Raw genomic sequence first — 20,277 nt, 5'->3', positions numbered from 1 at the left:
AGGGAGAGCAACAATGTTGGACAAACTGGAAGAATTTATAATTTATGTGAATACAAGGAAACTGCACTATCGTTAAGGACTTATCCACCACTAATTTTCATACCTAATTTTTTTCAGTGCTAAAAACATATAATCATAGTTTTGTCACATTTTCTGAAAGTTTCACACACTGTAATTCCTCTCACATTAATAATTTCAAGCAATTTTCACATATACACACACAAGTACACATACACAGACACACACAAACACACATTGTCAGTGGTCTGCTTTAGGCTTTCCCTTCTTTACATCTCGCAAGGCGAATGGCTCAATCAGTCATGGCTGTTAGGAAGGCCACACATAAAAATTAAAGACTTCCAGCAAATCTCACACAACTGTAACACGTTCTCCTTTGTTTAGATTGGCAAGAATAACACGATTTCTGACGCTCAACATGGTTTTACAGTCCGACCCCCATCTGTATTTAAAAGATGATTTTTTACAGGCATCAAGGCAGCAAGAAAAATAAATATCTTTGCTGTGTAATTACAAGAGTCGAAGGTGACACAAAAGGGGGAGGGGTGGTGAGAGAATGCATAGGCCAGTGTCTTATGGGTTAAATTTGGATAGTATTTGACAGTGAAATGGGACCCTGGTACATTTGAAGCCATTATTTTCAGTCAGTGTTGCCTAATGAGCTCGTTAGATAAGATGAACAGCTGATTGATCACAAAATGGAGCAGGGAGAAAAAAGTAGAATGTGGAATAGTGGAAGGTGATGGAGGAGAGAGGAAATAGGTGGAGCAGAACTGCAGACAGAAGAAAGACTCGGAGTAAATGAAAAAGAGACTGATCACATTTACTATGACTATTGCATTAGTTTCCACATAAGACAGACTGTTTAGTTAAAGGTCTGTATGTAAGTAAAGTTGATTTGCAAAAGCGGTCACATAATGAGCCTTGTAATCAGCCTTGTTTTTATGCTAGTGGAAGTTCAAAACATGAAAACAACACTCACAAAAGAAGGAAAAAGAAAAGACATGCTGAATGAAATATAGCTTTTTCCATTTAAAGGGCCCTTATTATGCCACTTATTTGAATAATTTCAGCCCTGGGATTGAATATCTCTATCGAACAAAAGGTAAAAGCTGTTAACTTCATGACATGCTGCTACTACTTCATGACATCACAATTTGGAACAGAGCATTTTGAGGTTTGGAAATGTAGACAGAATAAACCAGAATTACTCAAACATGTGTGAATGAAACAAAACACAGCTCGTATGTTTTTGATCAGGTAACAACATTATAACATGACTTAAAGCTCATAAAAATCAATTTTGCGGTATATAGGACATTTAACTATTTTATGTTGCAAATACAAAAACAACCGTTACATAAAATAGATAATAATGTGGCAAAAGGTGACAAAATCTATCACAATTTCCTTATTATTATTTTAATTTTCTTTTCTTTTTTATGTTTAACAGCGATTTATTTTAGATGTTGGCTTATGCTTTTTTTGTTGTTGTTTGTTTTTATAAAGTGACTGCATTGTGTTATTTTGAACACACTTCTCTACACATCTTATATTATGTTAGTGTTGTGCGCTCTGTAATGTCAATGTTATTTTCTTTCACTTTTCCATAACCACTTAATCAACAACAAAAACATGGTCTATGGCTGATTTTTATGTGATATCCTGCAGAATAAACACAATAGGTTTGAACTATCCACATTTAACCTTATTCTTAAAAGGATGTTGACAAATTATTTACTTGTTTTTATGTGTAAATGTGGTGGTACAGCAAGTTTCAAAGATAGCAAAAACAGTCTTGCCTTAGACCTTATCTGACAATACAAAACAATAAAAGGCTTAACATTATTACGCAGTATACAGTAAATGTGAAACAAAGAAACTAAAGCTGGAATCCCAGGAGCGAGCACACAAAGAAGGTGGGACTGCCTTGTGTATGAGACTGTAAATGATGTGATTTGGGAAGGCATTTGTTCCCCTTGGGCGAGCTTGATGGGCTGCACTGTCTGAACCGAAGAAACACGAGAGGCGCCCCCTACAGTTGGTTTTGGGTGGCAGTTTTAGCGGGAGAAAGTCTGTAAAAGAGGGTCAGTGTTAAATAGTCGGCATGGCGCAGTGATTCAGATGAACAGATGTGCTCGCAGCTCCAGCTGTTGCCAGATGTGAACACGGGAGCATCTGCAGGAGCGCTCACTGGAGGGAAGGCGCCGAGGATGTCGCCGTGTGACTGATTGTGTTTGGGATGCATTTAAGGCTGACCAAAACACTTTCAATTTGGATTCATTACTGTGTTGATAAGGTCTACTTGCTCAGCTTAAAGATGTACTATGAAACATTTCTCGAAGAGGGTTTCCACCTGCTTGTTTTAACTGAGCTGTTCTTTCTTTGCCTAGAATGTTCCCCAGTATATTTATATCTATACTACCTATAATAAATATAGATATCTATAATAAATGCAAGATAGAAAGGTTTAATGCTTTACTGTGAAACATTACAAAAAGCAAAGCAATAAAAATGGCATAGAGAAAATATAATAGAGTCAGTATATTATTATAATTATTATTATTATTATTATCATCATTAGATAATACATCAACATGTGTTAAATGTGCTCCCAAGAGATGTAAGGGCTGCAAGACACTTAAGGAGTCAGAGGAGTAGTTTGTTGCATTTGATAGAGCCAAACCCCACTCTAAAGATAATCTATGGACAATTATCTAGATTAGAGATTGTATGGTCATGATGTTTTTTTTGTTTTTTTTAACCTTTAAAATTCCATCGTCTGAATGGGCTGACACCAAAAGTACTAAAATATGACAATTGAGAACAACAGGAAAGACCGAATAAGAAATAAAGGGGGAGATCATCTTTTGTGTGCTTCCTAGAATATAAAACTGATGAGACATATAAAACCAATAAAGTGTTATGGCACCCCGGGAGATGGCAGATTAAAACGTGCAAAGGCTGAATTCTACCAATAAAGGTGAAGACAGCTTTGCCTCCACTGCTGTGTAGAGAAGTGTGTGAATGGATTTCACAATACCAGGACTAAAGCCACTTGCACAAAAGGGGAATGAACTGGAGACCAATCAATTAATACCCCCACCCTTCAAGAACCGACATAATGGTGGAAAAGCTTTTAGGCCCATATAAGTCTGAAACTTGCTGGGATCAAACATCCCGTGGCATTGAGTATAAGGATCAAGTCAAGGCCTTCTCAATGCATGCTCACGGGGGCTTTCTTTGTGTCCACGCATGTGGTATTTTCCAATGTATATGTATTAAGTTTGTACTGAAAAGCGTGCAGTTGAATGGATGTTTTCAATAGAGCATGCCATAGCCAACACTTTTCTTACCTTTAAATTAAAAAATAAAAAATGTTTTTAAAATGTATGTGAGTAATGGATCAAGTCATCACAAGGTTAAAAGCAAGTCCCCCCCAACCACGAGGATATTTTATTTATCACAATGTAGCTAAAACAGTGGATAACTTTAGAAGCTATAATAATAATAATAATTATACAGTTGCTTCACAGCTTTGTGCAATTCATTAATTCCAAAAATGTTGGTAGTAAGATCAGCCACAGCTGTCCTGACTGAAGATTGTAGACTGACTGAAGATGCTAATCCGTGCCAGTGGTCCCACTGACCAGCACCAATTACTTACACAGAACATTCATAGTCAAGGTTGGTGAAGTGTCTTGTTTAAGAATGCAACAACAGTTTTCATACAGCCACTGGAATGGCACTGCTCCTGAGGAGAGAAAACAGTCAACAAATAAAAGTCACAACAAAAATACTTAAATAGTCATACTTAAATGTTTAATGTATGTTCAAAATAGATACACAATTGAAACTGTAAAGTGACAAACAATGCAAATGATGCAATGCTATCTTAACCCTAATAGCAGCTTTTTGAGTCTGTTGTTATCGCTGTGTAAATACAAAGCTCAATGGCACAAATAGATGTTTTCTATTAATAGCAAAAGAAAAAAAAGTTGTTTGTTTCATCATTTGAGTAAATCAACCATCTCTGACAACAAGTATTCACTTTATTTTCTGTTCAAAACAGTCTTACAATCTTACTCACCAAACACAAACCCTAAAAGAGTACAGAAGTTACACAGTGCTGCTTTAAATATCTAAACTAAATAAAGACTAAAGGAAAACATTGACTCCATGAACCGACAAAGCCAGCACCAACAGAGCGAGACTGAAGAAGTAAAAATGTTCTAGTGCCTGGAGAGACTTCATAAGGTTTAGGAGGCCTACACTCAAATATATGGCCCCTATAAATCCTCCACTTAATGTCCTTAGGGTGCAACGTTTTATGGGTGGTGACAATGACAGTAAGTTACTTTTTCACAAAAATAGCATTGGCATTGAAACCAAAGAATTTTAACACGGAGAGGTTTAGTTTTTACTTTTCCTGGTAATGAAAGTTGACATAATGCTCTACTGAACGAAACAAGGGTGTAAAGTATAATGTTTCCAGTCATGTTGGAAAGGGGTAAATCATTAAATGTACTGTAGACAGACTACATGATTCCATGCTGTTAGGGGAACCACACAACAACACAGCAGCCCCGGTCCAGAGTCGTTTTTGTAAGGATATGGGCTTTCAGTGCGCTGAATTATTGATGCAAAGGGAGTATTTTAATGTAGGTGATCAAACCACTCATTTTACCTCTTGGTAGTTTAATGCAAAGTAGGAGTGTTGTGGTCGGATAAAATGTTTTCCGTCTGAAATGGACTGTGTTACGTGGAAATTTGTGTGACTGCATTATAGGGCTGTAATATGCATCTGTGATTAGGTATTTTCCAAACCATTACATCATTTACAAAGTACGGCAATAAGTTAGTAAAATATATACACACTTTTAACCATGCTTGGAAAAAAAAAACTGGATTAAACATGCAAAGAGCATAAAAATTATACATACAATAACAAAGCAATCATTCAGTATATGATAAATTTATATAGAGCTTTTCATGTGAAAAAGTGACATACTTTGCTGTCTTATGGCCGTGGGAACAATTATGTTCAATTCAAAAACATTAAGTTCACTGTTCACTGGTTCCTTTATGACACCACACAGGGGATAATCCATGTTTAGCAAAGCACTCATGGTTCTACTCCTCTACCTTATAAGAGCAGCAAGCAAGTTGTGCAGTAAAATTGGTAGATTTTTTAGAACATGCCTAAGAATAAAATATTAACATTAAAGACCTTTGCTTAGCCATCAGACAGGGTTGCATTCAATCCCAGGTTTAACACATGCTAGTAATAAGACTGACTGCTACAAATTACAGCATTCGTAAGCCACGCAGAGTGAAAGAAGGAGGTTATAAGAGCAGTATAAGTACTGTCAGTATAACACTATTTTAATGTACCTGTAAACTGCAGTAATTGTAATTTGATTTTTAAAATTCATTGATTACGGTACTATTGTGATACATGAGCTACAATTTTGTGTATTCCTCTTCTCTTCATTATCTAGCACTTAGTCCTGGATGTCACAATATAACATTTTGGCGTTAAATACTGTGAGAAGAAACCTCACAATTTCAAGATGATTTAACATTAATGACATGGTTATTGATAGATTAAATAAATACACACATACATACATATTCAATTCACATTCATTGACTTTGTCTCCCATGGCTCACTATTCCTGACATAGGAACAGACATAGAGAGAATACATTCCATTCTTTTATTTCCTTTTGCTTCTAAAATTCTCATGATTATTTTTTTTTTTAGTTCTTACATATATCATCACCTGAATAATGACATTTATCAATTAATCAATTAAACTTGACATTCCTAAGCTTTATAATCCTGTCCTTTTAACTCTAAATAAACCATTATGCAACCAGCCCATCCTTCTAACATCTCAGCCCATGTTTGCACTGCTCATGGGAACTCATTTCTCTTGTGGTTTGATGATTAGCCTTTGTTTTTACACCCCCCACTCTGTAACCAGTCCAGCATAGACAAGTGTGGGCCATTATTCACAGTGGCATCGGAGTGTTTCAACAGTCATGCACATGCCCAAACAGAGCTCCGTTTAAGGATTACCTACTGTTGTTTCAGAGACGCTGCATGTTTTCTCGCTTGGGTCCGCACTCCCTTTGACCCAGCGTAACCATGTAAGCTGGAAGAGTGTGTGGCAGGGTATTAATTGCATCGTGGGGGCTAAAATCTACAGAATATACACACTCACTTTACAGAAACCTACCTATGAGGACAGAAATCAGGTCAACGTAGGCCTGTTACGATAATTACAATATCGATTTTAATATATGAAAGCTTGAACAGTATGTTTTGAGGCTCAGTATTTATTTTGGGAACAATTTCTTTGCAATAGAGGAGGGATTTTTGTCATTTTTCTGTAATACGTTATAAGATATGAGCTGTAGAGAGTAGAATAAATAACTGCTATGGCTGATTATCAGTTCATTGCTATATTATTATTATATTTGTTGCAGCTCAAGCTTTTTAATGATAATAGTGAAATTAGGTTTACTGGGATCATCAAGATTTGCATCAGGTAATTTCAGTATTATCATGTATCACAATATTTCTCGGTAGCAATATATCAAGATCAGATATGAGTTAAAATAGGTTAAGGTTAGAGTTTAGATTAGATTAAGGTTAGGCAATTAGTCACTATAATTAAGGTTAGGCCCATGTAAATCAATGTAATGTCCCCAAAAAGCATGTAAACCCAACATGCGTGTGGAGATGTTCACAGGCGATGGCTCACCAAGATGTCATGGTCTTTTTACAGCATTCCTTTCTTTAGAGAGGTTTTTCATTGGTGCGTTAGGCCTGTAAAATACACTCGTGAATACACTAAAAGTTTAAAAGAGCACTCAAGGCGAGGTATTTAGACTTGTTTTTTAGGTCAACGGTTCTCAACATGTTCTGATTTAGGGGACTAATTTCATCTCTGTGATAATTTAATTTCCAGTTTTCAAAATGCAATGAGGAGAGATTTTTATAGGAAAGATATATACTATTCATCCTGGGTTTACGTTGTTTTTGTGAAAAAGTGAAAGTCATGAAGCTGAGGAGGCTGGTGGTTTTACTGTTGGGGTAGGGAAATGACAGGAGTATTATGGCATGTTTTGTTTTCATTGTGCTCATTCTTCTGTTTTCTTATCTTAGGTAAAAGAAATATCTTTATGCTACATTGGCCTTTCTCACTAAACCTGCTTCTGAGCCTGGGAACAGCTCAAAGAACAAATCATGTGAATCTTTGTTGTTTCTTGCATCGGTTGAAAATAAAGATCGTCAGTATATCAGTGACAATATAACAGAGTAATTATACAACATTTATATGCCTGATAAATATATTAGTAATATATTTTTAGGAAAGTTAATTTTTGGACTACTAGAACTTGACGTGGGCCTTGCTATAGAGTTTAAAATCTTGATATCGAATCAGCAAATATGAGTGATCAACCACAATAGCAAGACAAATATCAGATATTGGTAAGTTGACCAGGACTGGTTTTGAGTTATAAAAGAAATTGAAAACAAAAGAAGTTGGCTGTCACACACCTGATGTTCAACAGAGGAGCCATTGCAAAGGGATGGAGAAGAGTGGACAGTAAGTGGCCACTAACCTAAAAGACGTGATAGATGCTTTTAATAACCTGTGGTCTGCTCCAGCGCCCCCGCAGGATTCTGGTGTTATTAAGATCGGAGCTTTTATTATGACCACTTCATACAATGTCCCCTTCTTCATAGTATGTGTCAGGAACGGGCTGTCAGAACAATTCGATGTGGCACTTGTTGATGCTGCCGACTCCTCTTGAACAATAAAAACACAGTAGTCAGCAATAATGGCAAAAAGGCCTGGAGTGATATAAAACAAAGTATATTATCTTACATTTGTGACCAACAAAGGACTCCATCAAAGTATCTTCCAACTCTTTTAAAGCCATAGATTTGCAGAGCTCATATTTTATTAATTTGCAAATGAGCTAAGCAATTTGATGGCATTGGACACCCGTGGGTTCAATTAAGATAATACTGGGAGAGGGGCAGATTATGGGCTGCCATTTGAGTGTGGGCATAGCTCTTCCTGACAGTTATCGTCGAGATGCAACAAATTGTACCTTGGCGATGGTGAGGGGCGCCACATTAGTCGTCTGGTGATGGAGCGTGCCATGTGGCTGGGCAGTGGGGCATGGACAAGGCAAGGCTAACGGGGCTAACAAAGCACGTTTGAATGGTGCCAGTTAACTCTGACATAATAGAGGGCTTTTAAATAACATAGGCTTTGTCATGGTAAATTGGCAACAAGACAGCAGCCTCTCTACAAACTATTTTACAGTTTTTTATAAGGTGGATCTGATTTGTGCTCTTAAGTAAATAAGTAAACTCTTCAAGCCAACAGAAAAGGATGTGTAAGCTAAATTATGTGGGAATTATTATTATATTTTTGCATACAAATTTGGCAGTTGCATGTTATGTCATAATTTTTCCGGTCGGACTACATGATCAATAAAATTTAAATCACATTTTACATTGCCTGCTCTATACATGGGTATGCCCTTTGGTGTTTTTGAACAGGGATACTGAAAAATAAAAAGTGCAAAATTACAGGTTATAGATAATATACAGCACAATTAAAACAGTAAACTGTTAAAGGAACATGCATTTCTATAAGATACAGGTTGGTTTCCTCAAATATTCCTTTCTAACAAAGCTTTAATATGGGTACTAGGCCATAAAATAAATAGGGGGAACTAATGAATAAAAGTTTAAGACATTGTTATAGCAACACAAACCACCTCTGTCTACAGCACCTATAAAACAAAGGTTAGTTTGCGGAAGCCTATAACAATCTATTTTTGAATCTTGACCCATACTTCATCATACTGACCCACTATCTCCAGCTAGTCCTTGTTCACCTGCCATGGCTCCTCCCGCTCCCCTTCTCCAGCCAGGCCAGAGCAATAGGCCACTGCTAATATGCTCAGCGGGTCATTAATTCTGGGGATGGCCAAAGGGGCAGAAATGCAGGCTCGCTTTTGGTTGTTTAATATGGAGCAAAATGGCAAATGGAGATGGGGAGGGAAAGCAGATGTTAGCGTTGGCTGCTGATGGAAAGCTGTAAAAGTCAAGCCAATACAATAACGATTCCAGCCAGCTCAAACAGCAGTTAGCCAATGTAGTTCAGTAAGAGACATATTGTGCATGTATTCAAAGAGATATGATGAAAATAGATCGTGAAACTTCTCTCATAGCCTTTTTTGTTTGCGCTATAGTTTGGTGTCAGTGCAATGCAAAATATCTGCATGTAAATCAAAAAGAAAATCTAATCTTAAACTGAAGAGGTGTTGTTTTTTACATGTAGTGTTCAAGCATGAAGCATAAAATGGGATTAAACTTTAGTAGATGCTTAAGTAGTGAATCTTTGAGAGGACAGTGTATAAAGCAGGTTTACTAACCCAGATTTTTCTGCTGGCCACAGTAAAAATATAACAATATATGCGCATACATAGACCCCAGAACAAGGACAATTCGCTTAACTCTCTCTTGCCTCTCCACTCGACTGATACAAGCCATTCATCACCACCCACCTCTTTATCCTCCATATCTTTAGCACAGCATCAAAAGGCCACTGTGTGTGTGTGTGTGTGTGTGTGTGTATGTGAGAAAGAGAGGGAAGAGTAAGGGAGGAAGTGAGAGAGGGAGACTGAGAGAGAACAGATTAAAGACAGATAAGTTCCATAGAGCCCACACATTTGGACATGGATGCTGATTTTGTAGCATTTATAAAAATCACTGTAGGAGGAGGAATAATGTTTGGAGTTTTCTAAGACAGAGTTTGCTGCCATCTACTGCTTCTTCCTTGAAAACAAACTTTTTGTCAAGCTATTTTTAATTTTGCCAAAACAGACAAATAGAGTGGCATATTAGACTATACAAATACTACAAATATTGACTCTTCATCCATCAAAAAGTAAATGAAACCAAAAGCCAAAGGAATCTTTTTATTAGCATTTTGTTATTACTGACAATGAAAAAATCTGTTCATTAGGTCCTAATTTGATGTATTTATTTTGATTTGTTTTATTTGACCAGGCAAAATATTAAGAACAAATTCTTAGTAACAGATTACTTTATTAACAATGTTTTTTTCTGTCGTTAAATACAAAAAAAGAAGTGTTGTTAAATGCAGTTTATACTACTGTAACTAGTTAAAAATCAGCCTGTTGGTAGACAAAAAAAATATTGTTCCATATAATGTTTTAACTAATACATTATTTTTTTTTAGATGTGTATTAAAAATGTAAGATTACATTTCAAAAGGTGAATTTCCATCAGCCTTCACCTCGAATACCATGTAAAGGTGTATGCCAAAAGTGGAGGCCAGTAATGAGTTGTCCATGGTAACAGCAGCGAGGTATCCGTGGTTACTGTGGTGCATTAATGTATGTAATCTGTTACTGTGTGCGTGACAAGACAAGGACATGTTGAGTGCTAATTAAAGAAGCCTTTTGCTGCTCCTCCCATGGACACAGGTCATATCTCATTAATGATGGTCTGTGTGCATGGGGAGTCATTTATTACTGGCTATTTGGAGGAGGTTGTGTCCACAGAGACTGTACTGAGAGACCAAAAAGTAATCACTATAGAGATTGGGATTGTGTCATCACTTTAAATTTTATATATACTAAAGGAGATTTGACATTTTAGGACACTACAACTTGAGATAAATGGAATTTTCCCACCCTCTTTTGTTGCCTTTTGTTTTATATTGTTGTGGCAAATTCATCTCTATCAATTTTGTCCACTTGCAACAAAGATGTCATTTTGACAAGAAAAAAGTTAATAAAACTAAAATTAATTTCTATTCACCAGTCAGAAGGCCTTTGTTAAAAACTGTATTTTTTTATTTCTCAAATGGCACGGTATTTACAAGAAAAAGTCAATGGCTGATTAATGTTATGTTTATCTCTATATAGAAAAAATATATAATAGAAAAAAAATACATCTTCAAATGTTTTCAGACACAAAAAAGAATGTCCTGGGATCATGAAGTGAAAGAGCAAATCTTTACACTGCCACTTGGAGGCAGTGCTGTGTTGTTCAGTGCACACACATACGTATATAACAACCTTTAAATAGAAGAACATAGTGCACAATTAAAAGGCCCAGATGTCTGATATTGGAAACTCTGAAATTATAGGGAAGGGGTGGCAGTATTGCACCTGCTTGGTTACAAAAGAGAAAAGATTTGCAATAGAAGAATTCAAATGGAGTTGCTCTGGTTTCAAGTAAACAGACATTTCACATTTGTTTTTGGAAGGTGGGTGAGAGACTATGTTACTAATGCTTGATTCTAAAGTCTTCTAAACTTTATACTAACCTCTAAGTGCAAAAAGAGTTCCTCAACAACATCTGTAAAGACCCTGGCATAATGAGATGAAAAGTCTAAACACAAAATCCCTGAGAGTGGTCCCTGTGCTATCACAGACATTAAAATGCACAACCTACAACTTCCTTCTACTCTAATAAATCCAAGATGCATGTGTTTAAACTACAAATTAAGTCAAACAGTGATTTTTCAGAGGTGTATTAACTACTTGGTCCAAATACAGCCAGGTCACAAAATCGGTCCCATGATCATTTTAAAATTATTGCTCAAATGCTTTAAAACCACCATTTATTCATTATCAGCTGGCTTTTGTGGACGGGCAGAGGAGCATTTTAGCATGTTATTGATTTGGAGGACATGTCTGGTGTGTGTCTCGATGCAGTCCTCTACACTGTAGGCTCTGGAAGTGCGCTTCTTTAAGGATGCGGTTAATGTGCTGATAGGAAACCAGGTTTGAAGGGCGACCCACATCGGAGGTCTCTGTTGAACTTAAAGGACTGCAGGGACCCACAGCACACTGACTGGAGGAGCCAGCAATCAAGTGCTCTGGACTGCTGATACTGCTGCTGGTCTCACTGTTGGAAGACTGAAAAACATCGAATAACATGATTAGTCCACTAGGCAGCATATTCAACATAAACATGTGTTTTTGTTGTCTGGGAGTGTGCATGTTACATTATTGAACAGTGTCATGTAATGAAAATCCTGTTGGCTACAAACAAAGTGCACAGTCGCAGTACAGACATTAGTTTTAGTATGTGGAGATTTAGCAAAATTGATACGACAACCATTTCCATTTAAAGGGCCATTTTCTGATCTATGTTATAATGTTGTTTCCTCATCAAAACATACCTAGAGATGTTTTATGTGTCAGTCATGCATGTTTAGGCTGAGTTCTTCTCTTGAACAGAAAACACTCTGTTCCATTTTATCATGTTATGTGGAAATACAGGAAGTGCTTCATCGGGTTTTTAAACTCCATACACCTTCTCCACCTCCACCTTATCCATCATTTGGATAATTTCAGCCCTGGAATTGTCACTCTCTACTGAATCAATGGTAAACTGTAGCTGTTAACTTGAAAACTACCACTAAGTCCAAGGTGGACCTGAGCATTCTGAACTTTGGAGATGTAGACAGACTAATAGTAAGGAGTTACTGAAACGCGTGACCAATGCAAAATACAACTCCAGGAGGCATCAACTTTGATGAAGGTTTTACTTATATTAGATGCTATAAATGTGCACATTTCTTGAGATGCACTGTCTTAGTGTATACACAGTTAAAGACCCTAATAATCTTCTCTCCTCAGTGGTCTGTCCATTGTGAGTGAAAACTTCAAAAGATATAGATAAAGAATATATAGAAAAAGTATGTTTTAACTATCAGGCTTGTATTGTACCTCTGAGTCCCAGGCATCTCGGCCGGGCTCTGGAGAGACAGGATGACCCCTGCTCTGTCGTTTGGCTTGGGGTAACAGGCCATTCTCCACATCTCCTCCACTGCGAGCTCGCTTCCTGTTTAAATGCAACACAACACAGGGTTAATTTTTCAAAATTACTTTTACTTTTTATTTTAGTGGCTAAGGCTAGTATTGCTTCAGTCTGTTAAACTCATATGGTTACAATGCATAAGAGTATTTGATAATCTATGCAAATAATTTCATGTGAGTAGATTAACTATGACACAGCACATTAGTTGACTAACTGGCTATTATCTCCAAGAGCAAAACCTATGAAATATAAGTTTCGAATATTTAAAAAGCTTATTCACCTGTTTTCCGTCAACATGGGGTTATGGGATGCACATATATTCAGAGAATGATCCCTCGCTTGCTTTATTCCACGCAGGACATAAGATGCCTGTTTTGTTCGAGTTATTAGCTTGTTATCTCCAACCAGTGGTCTGGCTGCTTAGCTAAATATGTAACACAATACCATATTGCGAGCTGAACAACTAAAGAAACATTTTACGATGTGTCTGAACACAATAACCTTATCTACAGAACGACAGAAAGAAGAAATGAGAGATAAAGGCTAGAGCGAGCAACGCAAACTAGCTAAGATTATAATTTAGCTAGCAACCAAGCAATACATCGCTCGAATTACTTTCAAATAACTGTCCTTAAACGCTGTAAATATTGCTACCCTAGAGCCACAGAAAAACACGAGCACACTCACAGTTAAGTGAGATTTGCCTGTTTTGATCTAACGCTAGCTAACTTGTAACAATTAGCCACATCTACAACTAGCACAGCACCCTCGTCATCTGTGTTTACATGGCACTGCGGCTGCGCAGAAGCTCATTGTGACGCTTTCAAGGCACGCGCAGGAACACTGGCCAATTTTATGGTTTACCAAAGTTTAAAATAGTTGTCATGCATCACATATATTACTGTGGGTAGCACCTAATAAATTAGAGGTTGAACAGTAGTCCAGCCCATGTCAGACACTCGTTCATTTTGTTAGGCCAAGATTGGCTATCCTTATGGCCAAAACACTATTTGGCCATTTACGTAAATACTACTGTAGCTGTTATGCAGTTAAGCTGTCTGGCCTATTGATCGAAATCTTGATTATCTGAAAGTCTATTAAAGAACAAAATAGCCTTATCAAGTTTATGTACAAGACAAATGCACGATAGAGCCACCCGTGGATACAGGGTGCACATAAGGGTACAGCCAGACATGATTGCAACCCGGAAACTACATCCTGTTCACTGAACCAATCGCAAATCAGACGCCTCCAACAGTGAGTCAAGGGGAGGACGGAGGGGAGATTATCAGGGATCCATAGCAGCCGCATCAATCGGGAATAGAAGGGAAAATAATCGCAATGGGAAGCTCGGACTCAAAACTGAATTTTAGGAAAGCGGTGATACAACTGACAACAAAAACACAGGTACGGGCTTTGCGAATTGCCAAGTGGAGACAATTTATGGCGACTGGCGACGACCCGCGGAGATGCACCATCAAGAAAATGACGCTTGCACGTAACGGTAGCGATAGAAAAACACAGCAACATCCGCAGACGTTTTATTTTCACTGCCTTTGTTTAATGCATGTGGACATTAGGTTAGGCGACACGTGCGTAAGGGCAAAACACACAGCCAATTTTATTCTGCACAAACAAAGCCCTGCCCATTTATAACATTTTTATTTGGTCACTACTTGTGGCATTGATGACGCAGGTTTGGTTGCTGGCAGATGTGGCAGGTGTCCAGATGGGCCACAACATGCCTGCCACTCACTGTAATACAATAGGGTTGTTTACACTCACCCCACAGCAAACCCCACGTTTCACATAATTCATAGCCCTATGTTCATACCAAATGGAATTTTAAGTATTTTACTGTTGATTTTACTATGTTTTGCAGCCAGTGGAAGCCACAGACGATGCCTTTTGGGACCAGTTCTGGGCAGACAGCAACACCACAGTGCAGGATGTGTTTGCACTGGTGCCAGCTGCTGAGATAAGAGCTGTGCGAGAGGAGTCCCCATCTAATTTAGCCACTCTTTGCTACAAGGTACAAATATATGACAGAGCTTAATTTGGTTCTTAAGTATGAGGTGAATGATTATCTGCAAGACTTTTACTTTTTTTTTTCTTCTTAACATTGCAAACAAGCACCTGTCTATCAGCATGGCAGTGTTTTGAACTCACACATGAATAATGAGTCAGCTTCCCTTCTTTCTTCTCTTGGCTTCCTGTCCACCAGCCCAATGTTTCCTTTAGTAGGAAACTGATATTCTGCCTTCTTGTAGTCTAATTAGTTAGAGCTACTCACCAATCCATCATTGTGCCATTTTATCATTTGCTTACTTACACTGATTATAATTATTGTTAGGTCTGCCTAAACATTGTAAACAAGAAGAAAGACAAGAGATTAATTAAGTTTTACTCGCGAGGAGAACGGGCAGAGAGTGGGCATCAAAACCAACAGTCTCCACACGTTCTGATGCCTCAAGGCCGCCCTCCTCTTTTTATTTCATTAGGAGGCCCTAGTTACAGAACGATAATTCTCAAGGGGAAGGGGAAACAGCAAAGACATAATAAGAAACTGATGAAGCTATGCATAGTACAAACAGGAGGTGCCTTAGGTATGGTCAGACACCATCATAACTCTTGCATGTGTGACAGTGGGAATTGGCTTCATGTGAGGAATCATCTTGAGGTTCACAAGAGCGATAGGTCATTGCACACAGTTGTCAAACACAAAGAGGTTATTCATTTTCATACAAGTGATTGGTACATTATAAATCAAAGAATTGTAGTTACATAAATGGTTAACTCATAGGCATAGAATATCACACAAGTATTTAGCAAATATGGGACAATAAAATTATTCTGACAATTATGCTGTTGTGTTTACCCACTGCATACTTAACCAATGCAATGCACGTTGATTACAGGCTGTGGAGAAGCTGGTGCAGGGGGCCGAGTCTGGGTGTCCCACAGAGAGGGACAAGCAGGTGGTCCTAAACTGCACTCGGATCTTGAGCCGCATCCTTCCCTACATCTTTGAGGACCAAGACTGGAGAGGCTTCTTCTGGTCAACAGTGCCTGGTGCTGGGAGAGCTGGGGTGAGCATTGGGAATACAAAAATACAATAACAGACACATGCATCTTTTGTTTGCAGTAATGTGGGAAGACAAATGTACACATTTTTCTTTCCAGGCAGAAGACTTAGATGAAGATGATGGGGCTCGACCACTCGCTGAGTCACTGCTTCTTGCTATTGCAGACCTACTCTTCTGCCCTGATTTCACGGTCCACAGCCACAAAAGGGGCCCAGTGAGTACTCAGTGTCATAACTGTTTATACACAATGGCTTGACAAAAATTATCTGCTGTTTCCTTCTTCCTTGTGTCTTCATGAGCATGCACCTGTTCAATCAATTACTCAATCAGCAAACAAAGAAGAGAAGATTACTGATTAAGATAGAAGATAGTTTAAACCAGGAAAAAAAAGCTCAAGAAATGATGCTGGTGCGGTTTTCATTGCCTCAGCACTCATCCCAGAATGTTGTTCATGATAAAATTAATACATTTTAGGCTGCACATCCTCACTCAACCATCACTACAGAATGGGCGCTTATGAGTCATGATTCATCCTGAAAGAATGTATTCAAATAAGACATGTTCATTTCATGCATTTTCTTAAATTGAGTATAACATTTCTGGTTAGTATTTAACATCAGGTAAATTGTTTTAATACTTTGGCTTTTACTTCAAGGACTCTGTGGAGAATATGCAGACCATAGACAGTTGTGAATACATCTGGGAGGCAGGAGTAGGCTTTGCTCAGTCACCACCTCTCAACTACATCCATGACCTGAACAGGTAAACAAGATTTTTAACTTAATAATAAAAAAAAAAAAACTATAATAGATTAACATGTTTTTGTTATCAGGACAGAGCTGCTAAGATTGTTACTGACCTGTTTTTCTGAGGCGATGTACCTTCCGCCTTCATCAGACAACAGCATCCTCAATCCTTGGGTGACATTCTTCTGTTCCACTGAAAACCGGTAAAGAACAGACAGGAAATGTTAAAAATATGTTATTATATTTTTAAAGTATGCATTTTACTAATATAATATTTTTACTTACAGGCATGCTCTACCCCTGTTTACTTCTCTGATCAATGTAGTCAGTGCCTATGATCCAGTTGGATTTGGTATTCCGTACAATCACCTCCTCTTCTCAGACTACCGGGAGCAGCTGGTGGAACAGGCAGTGCAAATCCTCATAGTCACTTTGGAGCATGACGGAGGGCCCCCCCACAGGCCAGTTTCCCCATCCAGCATAGAAGAACATGAGGTACACAGCCTGTGGCATAGTATTGTATGTGCAAGTTGCTTAAATGTATTGTAATATTTGGTTTTATACAGTTTGCAGGTCCTGAAAATCTTTTTGTAAATTATTTGTCGAGGATCCATAGAGAGGAGGTATGACCTGATTGACAGAAGAAAATAAGTATTTTCACTATTTAAAAGAACATTTACTAGGCAACAATTCGTTATTGTGTACTTTGGCAGGACTTTGACTTTGTGTTAAAAGGCTTGGCTCGTTTACTGACCAACCCTCTCACTCAAACTTATCTACCTAACTCCACCAAGAAAATTCAGTTTCATCAAGAACTGCTTGTTCTTTTCTGGAAGCTATGTGACTTTAATAAGGTTAGTGCACAAGAATAATATTATGAACATATAATTTAAACAGTTTTAGTCATTAATTTCAATTTTTTTCTTTTAACAGAAGTTCCTGTTTTTTGTCCTGAAAAGCAGCGATGTGTTGGATATTCTGGTTCCTATACTGTACTATCTGAATGATGCCAGGGCTGATCAGTGTAAGCTCTTGCTCAAACAAGCATTGACTGCACATTTATTATCAGTTCCTGTGATATTGTTTGTTCTGTTTTGGCAGCTCGAGTTGGTCTAATGCACATCGGTGTGTTCATACTACTGCTTCTGAGTGGGGAAAGGAACTTTGGTGTGCGCTTGAATAAGCCTTACTCCCTGAACGTGCCTATGGACATCCCAGTCTTCACAGGAACCCACGCAGACCTGCTCATAGTGGTGAGGCTGCTGTGTCACATTAATGACATAGATGCATTTAAACAGTGCTCAAGGATTCTGTTTTTTCTGTAGGTTTTCCACAAGATCATCACCACTGGTCACCAGCGTCTTCAACCTCTGTTTGACTGCCTGCTTACCATCATTGTTAATGGTAATTTCAGCTTGCAGATATTTCACAATTTGAATTCCTCAGGATTAAATTTAGTTTTTATTTTATTTACAGTATCTCCCTATCTAAAGAGTCTTTCAATGGTGGCAGCAAACAAGTTGCTCCACCTGCTGGAAGCCTTCTCCACCAACTGGTTCCTATTTTCTGCAGCCCAGAACCATCACCTTGTATTCTTTCTCCTTGAGGCTTTTAACAATATTATCCAATATCAGTTTGATGGTGAGTGTAACACATGTTAAAGCTGTCAGCATTGTGTTTGAGTAGTACAGAACACAGTCTGTTCCTGTATTCTCAGGCAACTGCAACTTGGTTTACGCTATTATTCGTAAGCGAAATGTGTTCCACCAGCTGGCCAACCTGCCCTCTGATCCTGCCTCCATTCAGAAGGCTCTGCAGAAGAAGAGGAAGACCCCAGATGTTATTTCTCGCACTAGCTCTCAGGAAACTGTGTCAATGGAGGGTTCCCACCCAGCTGTGCCAGCAGAACCTGGCACTCTGAAAACTAGCCTGGTGGCCATTCCCGGTATCAGAAACATCTTATTCACAACACTTCATTGTTTATGGTTTATTATATCTTAAGCATTTCTTTGCTTGTTACAGGCATTGACAAACTGACAGAGAAATCTCAGGTATCAGAGGACGGCACTATGGTCTCAGTCCCAAAGACAGACACTGCACATGCTGCTCAGCCCGACCCAAGTGCAGCGACTGGCACCAGTGACACAGAGTCCAACTCTGGCAGAGACAATGAGGTAGAGACTTCTGTCAGTATAGATAAAGCACACTGGTTTAACATAACCTAACATAACTCATTATTGTTTTTTTTTTTTGTTTGTTTGTTTTTTTTGCAACTGCAGGATGTTTTCTATACTGAAGCTGAAATGGAGAGAAGGCGCTTGTCAAGTGCGTCTTCCGCATCTTATTGGGCTCCCACACCAGAATGGGTTAGTAATATCTGTTTATTTTTTAACATAAATAGAGAATATACTGTAACACTGATAAATATTTTGCCTTAGATCCTCTCCTGGAAGTGCAAACTTCCCCTTCAGACAATCATGAGGCTCCTGCAGGTTTTGGTCCCTCAGGTGGAGAAGATCTGCATAGACAAGTATGTAATGTTATGTAATGTTAGTACTAGAAACAAACAAACACACAGACAAGTAACATCTAAGTAGAATAAATGGTATCTGTTCTGCATCAGGGGTCTCACAGATGAATCAGAAATTCTCAAGTTTTTGCAGCATGGCACATTGGTGGGCCTGCTGCCAGTCCCTCATCCCATCCTCATCAGAAAGTACCAGGCCAATGCTGGCACTGCTATGTGGTTTCGCACCTATATGTGGGGAGTTGTGTATTTGCGGTAAGATCTAGGAGTTAAATGTGTTGAATCAGATTTCTATATGGTGACTAAAATTGTTAACTTATTTTTCTAGCAATGTGGACCCTCCTATATGGTATGATACAGATGTCCGGCTTTTCGAGATACAGCGGATGTAGGCCTCTTAATAATGAAGCCTCTTCAGTGCCAGTGTTTTTCATTTTCTCTCAAACATTGTAATTTTGAGTTATAAAGGAACTTCCACAAATGTTGAAATGAGATACATTTTAATGGGTTTGATTCAGACTGTTGATCTTTGTAAAGATTCTCAAAACAGTATACATATCCATAACCACTGTGTCCTATCTTTATATATGAGACCTCAGAATGTCATTGTTCATTACATAGCCTAATTAATGTGGAAAACTGTTAAAATGCTATTTATAGACAGTGTTCCCATAGAGTTTTGTGTTTGTTATTTATTGTAAATGCTAAGCTTTAAGTGAATTAGCACTCTTGTACTTTGTGAAATATATATTTCGCCAGATTGTTATCTAAGCAGATAATCTGTATAAATTATGCTTGTCAGAAGGTTTTAATTGTATTTATTTAAATTATGGTAAATATATTTATTGACTGCCATCAAATTGTGTGTGCAATGTTTTGCTTTCTTTGTATATTTAATGTCACTCTGCATACCTCTTCTGCAAATATTCAATCATATCTGACTAATTCTACTATATCTACTGAAATTAAAAGTAAATCAGAATGTAGGAGGAAAACCATTTAG

The 20,277-nt window shown here is 38.0% G+C and overlaps 2 protein-coding genes across 2 annotated transcripts; one reads left to right on the top strand and one right to left on the bottom strand.

The window, feature by feature from the left end:
• Nucleotides 1-10,915: 10,915 nt before the first annotated feature.
• LOC110169202 (protein FAM104A) lies at nt 10,916-13,718 on the bottom strand. The gene is made up of 3 exons (XM_020934724.2): nt 13,196-13,718; nt 12,825-12,939; nt 10,916-12,008 (listed from the first exon to the last, which is right to left on the bottom strand). The coding sequence occupies exons 1-3, from the start codon at nt 13,210-13,212 to the stop codon at nt 11,763-11,765; spliced, it is 378 nt and encodes a 125-aa protein (XP_020790383.1). The 5' UTR covers nt 13,213-13,718; the 3' UTR covers nt 10,916-11,762.
• Nucleotides 13,719-14,141: 423 nt separating this feature from the next.
• hid1a (HID1 domain containing a) lies at nt 14,142-20,272 on the top strand. The gene is made up of 19 exons (XM_020934518.2): nt 14,142-14,322; nt 14,798-14,947; nt 15,834-16,004; nt 16,099-16,215; nt 16,657-16,763; nt 16,834-16,950; nt 17,035-17,242; nt 17,314-17,370; nt 17,461-17,601; nt 17,681-17,771; nt 17,849-18,000; nt 18,073-18,151; nt 18,224-18,388; nt 18,465-18,692; nt 18,770-18,921; nt 19,027-19,113; nt 19,186-19,277; nt 19,371-19,529; nt 19,603-20,272. The coding sequence occupies exons 1-19, from the start codon at nt 14,257-14,259 to the stop codon at nt 19,664-19,666; spliced, it is 2,403 nt and encodes an 800-aa protein (XP_020790177.2). The 5' UTR covers nt 14,142-14,256; the 3' UTR covers nt 19,667-20,272.
• The last annotated feature ends 5 nt before the right edge of the window (nt 20,273-20,277 follow it).

Source organism: Boleophthalmus pectinirostris, unplaced genomic scaffold (genome assembly GCF_026225935.1).
Source record: "Boleophthalmus pectinirostris isolate CB_2022bp ecotype Guang Dong unplaced genomic scaffold, ASM2622593v1 HiC_scaffold_17, whole genome shotgun sequence".
NCBI lineage: Eukaryota > Metazoa > Chordata > Actinopteri > Gobiiformes > Gobiidae > Boleophthalmus > Boleophthalmus pectinirostris.
The sequence above is the reverse complement of the archived record's forward strand: the minus strand, read 5'-3'. Positions and strand labels throughout refer to the sequence as shown.